Source organism: Pollachius pollachius (assembly GCF_949987615.1).
Source record: "Pollachius pollachius genome assembly, chromosome: 13".
In the NCBI taxonomy this organism is placed as follows: Eukaryota; Metazoa; Chordata; class Actinopteri; order Gadiformes; family Gadidae; genus Pollachius; species Pollachius pollachius.
Genome location: NC_136946.1, coordinates 20,472,315 through 20,479,814, shown reverse-complemented (window position 1 = coordinate 20,479,814; position 7,500 = coordinate 20,472,315). Strand labels below are relative to the sequence as shown.

At 46.6% G+C, this 7,500-nt stretch overlaps 1 protein-coding gene across 1 annotated transcript in view; it reads left to right on the top strand.

The window, feature by feature from the left end:
• cspg5b (chondroitin sulfate proteoglycan 5b) overlaps window positions 1-6,854 on the top strand; it is a gene marked incomplete at both ends in the record, with an annotated part of 14,829 nt that extends 7,975 nt beyond the window's left edge. Inside the window, 5 exons of the mRNA XM_079749867.1 lie at window positions 214-376; window positions 4,059-4,225; window positions 5,910-5,922; window positions 6,198-6,743; window positions 6,786-6,854. Of these exons, the coding sequence (XP_079605993.1) occupies window positions 214-376; window positions 4,059-4,225; window positions 5,910-5,922; window positions 6,198-6,743; window positions 6,786-6,854 (958 nt within the window). The remainder of the gene's footprint in view (window positions 1-213; window positions 377-4,058; window positions 4,226-5,909; window positions 5,923-6,197; window positions 6,744-6,785) is intronic.
• Between the last annotated feature and the right edge of the window lie 646 nt (window positions 6,855-7,500).

The window sequence follows — 7,500 nt, the reverse complement described above, 5'->3', positions numbered from 1 at the left end:
TTAATGATAATAATAATAATAATAATAATAATAATAATAATAATAATAATAATAATAATAATAGTATTCATCATTAAGTACATGTTTCGTCATTCTTTGTCGTATCCTGGTTCATCTGCATCACTATTGCTGCCCTCCACTCCGAGTGTGGTGCTCAATCATGTCCTCACTCTGGACGCACTGAAGAACACGCCTTCTCTTCCTGTCCCCCAGTAAGTACCGCCCCCAGAGCACCGAGCCGCAGACGGACGGCATGTCGGTCTCCACCACGGCGGACGGCTCGCAGCCAAACGTAAGGAAACTGTGTGACACCCCCCCGCCCCCTCCCCCAGCCCACGCCCACAACCTGGCGTACTATGACAACATTATCTGTCAGGTAGGCCCCTGCCCGGCGCCACTCGTCATGCCCCGCCTCCTTTACTGTTCATGAACTTGTCTCTGTCTCTGTCTCTGTCTCTGTCTCTCTCTCTCTCTCTCTGTTGCTCTCTCTGTTGCTGTCTCTGTCTCTCTCTGTCTCACTCTCTCTTTCTCTCTCTCTCTCGCTCTCTCTCTCTCTCTCTCTTTCTCTGTCTATCTCTCTCTCTTTTGTCTCATACTCATGTCATTCATGTCTGTCCTGTTCTTTACTCTCTCCATCTATCCTCTCATTGAGAAGAAAGGCATACTGCAATCCTCTTCTTCTGTCCTCGCCTTTCTTCTCTACCATTGCCCTCTGTCTACATCTATATGTTTCTACCTCTCTCTTCTTTCTCAGCTTCCTCTCTCTCTCACTCTCTCACTTTCTCTCTCTCTCCCTCGCTCTCTCTCTCTCTCTCTCTCTCTCTCTCTCTCTCTCTCTCTCTCTCTCTCTCTCTCTCCCTCGCTCTCTCTCTCTCTCTCTCTCTCTCTCTCGCTCTCTCTCTCTCTCTCTCTCTCTCTCTCTCTCCATGTTCTCTCCTGAGTCTTTTCTCTGTCATGTTCCATCCATATGTTTGTGTCTGTAAGCATGAGCAGTGTGTGTTCCCACTCTTGTTGTCAGCGTGTGTGTCAGTGTTTGTGTCAGTGTGTGTGTCAATTGACAAAGGCCTGGTGATTTCCTAAAGATCTGCTCTTGAGCCATTCACTCACTCAACACTTAAATGTCTTAACCGTACACACATTGTCCACAACCTCATGGAACTGGATGGTCTTTAGCACCAGAAAAAGAGGAAAATGGTGGGATTTGTGCTATGTCTGTACCCCTTTGACACCACTGCTCACTCACCACCTCACTCGTCTATTCAGAAGCCCGCGGTGAGCAGCTATACATGGGAATATAAGCCCAGAAACCCTTATAACCACCACCAGGTAAGCAGAGAACCAACACAGATGTACTGCAAGCTTCTCCCTTTGTCAGCTGTGCATCCATCTTACCCCCTTTGCAACTGATAATCATGTCACTATGGTGGTTAACATGTATTTCTGTGAGTATGGTTAACTAGTCATGTGACTGTGTTTAACTGGAAGTCATGTGACTATGGATGTTAAGTTGTAGTCAGGTGAATATGGTTAACTAGTCATGTGACTATTGATAACTAGTCATGTGATTATGGTTAACTGCTAGACATGTAACTATTGTTAACTAGTCTTGTGACTATGGTTAACTGGTAGTCATGTGACTATGGTTAACTTGTAGAATGTGACAATGGTTAACTAGTTGTTATGTAAGTGGTTAACTGCTAGTCATGTGACTATGGTTAAATAGTAGTCATGTGACTGATTAACTGCGAGTCATGTGACTATGCGAGTCATGTCACTAGTTAACCGCAGTCATATGACTAGCAGTTAACCATAGTCACATGACTATGTGACTATGATTAACTGCTAGTCATGTGACTGTGGTTAACTAGTAGTCATGTGACTATGGTTATCTGGTAGAGTGTGACTATGGTTGACTGTTTGTCATGTGACTATGGTTAAATAGTAGTAATGTGACTATGGTTAACTAGTAGTCGTGTGACTATGGTTACCTGGTAGAATGTGACTATTGTTAACTGTTTGTCATGTGACTATGGTTAAGTAGTAGTAATATGACTATGGTTAACTAGTATTCATGTGACTATGCTTAACTGCTAGTCATGTGACTATGGTTAACTGCTAGTCATGTGACTATGGTTATCTGGTAGAATGTGACTATGGTCACTGTTCTTCAGGTGACTATGGTTAACTAGTACTCATGTGACTATGGTTACCTGGTAGAATGTGACTATGGTTAACTGTTCGTCATATGACTATGGTCTAGTAGTAGTAATGTGACTATGGTTAACTAGTAGTCATGTGACTTTTGTCGCTCCCAGCCTTACAACTGCTCCTGCCCTTGAACCTTAACTCTTTCAGCTCGTGACTTCATCCCAATTAAGGCAAAAGCTGAATGAGTTTGAGTTCAGTGAACCTTCCTGCTGCTCTCTACAGTTGTGTAGATCTACAGTCTACAGTCTGTCTACAGTTATGTACACAACATCATTCCATACTAGCAAGCTCCTATGCACACCCACTCCCACACCTGTGCCCATGCTATGTATCTCCTGAGTTTCGTTACAACCTCCATTTTGGCTCCTACGTGTTGTATTGTATTGCTCCATAAATGCATAAGGAATCTTAATAATTAATATTCTACTATTTCGATCCTGCTCTCTCTACCCTTACATGCTCTGACATTTCTTCTATAAGGAACGTGTGTGTGTGTGTGTGTGAGGGAGGGAGGTGGGGGTCTAATAGGGTTAATATGGATTCACATGCAGTCATGCACTTTTTTTCACATTTTCTTTGTATATGTCTGTGTGAGAGTACACCACAAGTTGAATGAATGAGTGGTGAAATCCATCCTCTTGGAGAAATCAGTTCTGCGAGAACCGACCTCAGCAGAACGGGAGTGTGCAGCATCAGCTCACTATACAGTCCCGTCGCCATGGAAACCACAGACGGGTCCGCTTAGTTTGCTTAGTAGGACAAATCCATAGTGGTCCACTTCCACCAGCATCTGTCCCTGTGACCTTCAGCAGTCTGTGATCAGCCAGTCGATGGCTGCCCTGCACACTTACAACAACTCACTACATCTGCAAAACAACAGTACCATATAGGTCTTTTAAATGCACAAGATGTCCATGTGCGTGAGAGTGTGTGTGTCTGTGTGTGTGTCTGTGTGTGTGTGTGTGTGTGTGTGTGTGTGTGTGTGTGTGTGCATGCTTGTGCGTGTGCGTGTGCGTGTGCGTGCATGTGCGTGTGCGTGTGGCTCCCACTCACATCCATTCACGGCTACGACCCCGGTTGATGTACTATGTGGCTAATGACTTTGCCATTATCAACTGTGTGCGGAGCGAATAGGCTATACATCAACGCCTGTCTCCAGTCCATCCCCCTGTATATACGTTAGGCCATGTTCACCCCCTGCTAATGGGTGCAGGGGACTCAATAAACTGAACTGGCATTTATTTTAAATACATCCTATTCACTGATTGGCCAGCGGGTATCAGGTGGAAGAGGAGTTGTGGGTTGGACAGAACATTCAGGTGGTCTGTGACGTACTATCCACATCTCACAGATGCGGTAAATGTCAGTGTTAGAGGTCGCCCATACCCCCAACCCGTACCCCCCCCATCCCCCGTGGCGTTCTGAATGTCAGGGTCAGGGATCCGCCGGGGCAAGACGTTGATGTCGCTGACTGGAATGGAAGAGGTCCATAAAGTCTGTTTGAAAATCCTTTCCAGTTTGGCTCGATGATGTGGACACAATCGCATCTCGCCCTGATCCAACAACACTGCTTTCTCTCTCACCCTCGCTCACTCTCTCAAACACACACACACACACACACACACACACACACACACACACACACACACACACACACACACACACACAGATCATACTCTATGAGTTAGGCCTTACTATCAAGCAATGGTTTGCAGGGACACAAACCTTCTTATTTGCCTCGTTGATTATGTGTGTGTGCTTGCGTATGTGCCTGCATGTGTGTGTGTGTACGCGCATGTAAAGGTGTGTCTTTGGATCCCTTATAAAGATCCCAATAACTCTCCTTCCAGGAGGACCGCCAGAAGAAGGAGGAGCTGACCAAGACCCCAACCCCCAAAGAGGAGGAGTCCATGAACATCCGCAACTCTCACCCGTCGCCCAAGCAAGAGAACAACCGGCCAGTTAGTGTGGAGCAGGAGCACGGCCACGCCCTCGGCAACTCGGATGAGAGCATGAGGTAAACTCTCTCCAGAATAACCTGGTCTAAGGCTAAGGAGGGAGGGCTGGAGGGAACATGTGACCTGATGATTCACTCGAGTCACAGAGGAGCATACGCCAAGCACAGATATAACGATACGTAACCACAACAAAAAGCAACAAAAGGTTTTAAACGGAGTAGGTTTTAATAAAGATTGTTACTGGGGTTTATGTAGGTGATTTTAAAGCACAATAGTTGAGGCCTCAACAGGGTGCCGTGATGCACAACAAAGAAACCACCACACGGGGAAGCCCCTGCTTCCGGTCTCTTCCTCTCTCCCTCTCTTTTATCTTCACGCCAGGACTCAAACCTGCTGCTCGGGAAACCCAACTAACCAACAGCCGACTCCCCTCCCTCCCTCCCTCCCTTTTCTCATGCTTTGACCATGAACTCTTGATGCCCCATATGTTGTCTCTGCATCTATAAAAAAAGAGGAGGAATAAATTGCTTTTCTCTTGCTCTCCCCGCCTTACTCTCTCTCTCTTTCTCTCTCTCTCTCTCTCTCTCTCTCACACTCGTTCGCACGCTCGCTCTCTCGCTCTCTGTCCTGTTCGCATGCGTTGATGTTATCCACTACAACAAGCTGTCTGAAAACATAATAACTTAACAAAAAAAAATTAACAAAATAACTGTGTGACGATTAAGTGCTCTGTATTGCTCAGAAAAAAAAGAATCAAAATGGATGTTTTGACATTGGTATTAAATGGATATGTCTAGAGTTCGTTGAGGTAAAAGTATTGCTTGGAATTGATATTGAATATCTCTCTCTATATATATATACATGAGAACACACGCTGTGTCTTGGTTTTCAACGTGATTTATAATACTTTGATGTACTTGAGGTTCTTTTGTACTTTTTTGGTTATACATGCAAGATTATAGTTCAGAGTTGTTGGAATAAACCTTTTTAATTTTATCCTGCTCGTCCCTGCGTGTCGTTATGTGCTTTACTTATGCTCTGATCTGCACTCTGTCTCACCTACAACCCCAGGCTGTCTCCCCCTGCAGCAATCTGTCTCGCTCTTCGCACTCTCTGTCACTCTCGATCTGTCATTCAATCGCTTCTTCTCTCTCTCTCTCTCTCTCTCTCTCTCTCGATATCTGTCCCCTTACCTCTCCTTCTCCCTCTTCTCAAACTCTCCCTCTTCTCGCTCCCTGTCACTCTCACTATCACTCTTTTTATCTTGATCTTTCAGCATGAATACTCTGAAGCTAGATGATAACGCTCAGCAGCTAATATGTACTGAATGCACGGCCGAACCCACCCTTGTTCCAAACTAGCACCCTCCCTTCCTATGACAGAAACACATGCATGTAGACAGGGCTAGACATAGATAGAGACATACACAGAACACAGTCATAGACATGCACATTGACATATATATATGTGTGTGTGTGTGTGTGTGTGTGTGTGTGTGTGTGTGTGTGTGTGTGTGTGTGTGTGTGTGTGTGTGTGTGTGTGTGTGTGTGTGTGTGTAAATAACCAATACACTCTTAATTGCAGCAGTATTACTCATTGGCTCATTAAAGCCAGACAAATTGATTGAAGTTTGGAAGGCTTTTGTCACAGATAACAGATTTCACCATTCTGTGCATTGATTTCTGCAGACAATGAAGCCAGATGTTTTCATTCCCTAACTCAGAGCCCGTTGTGTGCTTGAAGTTCCACTTTTCATGTATTATTTTTCTTATGAGCTTCTTTATTTAAGTTCCATGATGACCATTCCCATATACCAGTATCAACTATTAACAGAAACCTAAATTTTACAATTATTATAAAAATATATTATTATATACTGTTATTATTATGTTATTTCATGTTATTTTTTTTGCTAAACACTGCAATCCAAGTCCAATTGTTTTCATCATATTTCCTTTCTTTTCCAACAACGTGTGTCTATGACCATTCCCATGTGTTTGCATGCCCTCCTACCGGACCATGTGACGTCAGGGCGGAGTAACCATTGGTCTGGAGCTGCTCCTCCCCCAGGAGGCGGGGCTCCGGCCGGAGACCAGCCCTCCCCTCGAATACGAGGTCTTCCTCTACAAGCTCCCCGCCAACGGGGAGCCCCCATCGTCGCCAAAGCACCCCAAGTCCCCTAAATCCCCCAGAACCCCCAAGTCCCCTAAATCCCCCAGAACCCCCAAGTCCCCTAAATCCCCCAGAACCCCCAAGTCCCCTAAATCCCCCAGAACCCCCAAGTCCCCTAAATCCCCAAAGTCTCTGGGATCGGCCCAACACTTCCCGGAGTACCCCGGCAGCGTGGGCGGGACCACAGTGGGTCTCCACCCCTCTCCGGGACACCCCCACCCGTCCGGACCCCAAGTGTCCCCCGTGCACCACTCTGTGTCTGGGGGCTTCTCCTCTCCTAGCGGGCCCCCCTCCCCCCACCAGGCCTCCTGCTCCCCAACCCCGCTGCGCAGGCCCCTGGGCCGAACTCAGGGCCCCGGGGCCCCACTGGGCTGTGGACCAGGGGCCATGGGGGAGTCCCAGGGGGCCCACCTCCACCCGTCCCCCTCCTCCCCCCTCCTCTCCCAGCCCCCTGCCTCCCCCTCCTGCTGCGGGTACAACGCCGCCAGCACCCACTCACTGCCTCTGCTCTCTTAGCCCCACCTCTACAGCTACCTGTCTGTCTGTCTATAGCTACCTGTCTGTCTGTCTAGAGCTGCCTGTCTGTCTGTCTGTCTGTCCAGAGCTACCTGTCTGACTGTCTAGGGCTACCTGTCTGTCTGTCTAGAGCTACCTGTCTGTCAGTCTTTAGTGACCTGTCTGTCTGTCGCCATGGAAACCACAGACGGGTCCGCTTAGTTTGCTGAGTAGGACAAATCCATAGTGGTCCACTTCTACAAGCATCTAAAATCACCTGTCTGCCATCACTATGTTCATTGACCCTTCCATACTTGCGTCCATCAATCCTCTATTCCATCCTTCCTTCCTTCCTTCCTGGCTTCATGGAGGGAGAGCCACTGGTATTCAGACTGGCTTGACTAATCTCACACACACGCACTCACAATCTCACACGCTCACACACTTTGATACTTACACACTCACACACTCTCTCTCTCTCTCTCTCACACACACACACACACACACACACACACACACACAACCCAACATTATTTACCTTTCTACCATATATACACAATTCAATAAAAATATTAATCACTTATAAATTGTAACCACTCAAATTTAAACCTCAGGTGATACCTTGTACAGCAACAAGCACAAGTGTGTCAAACACACTCTTACACAA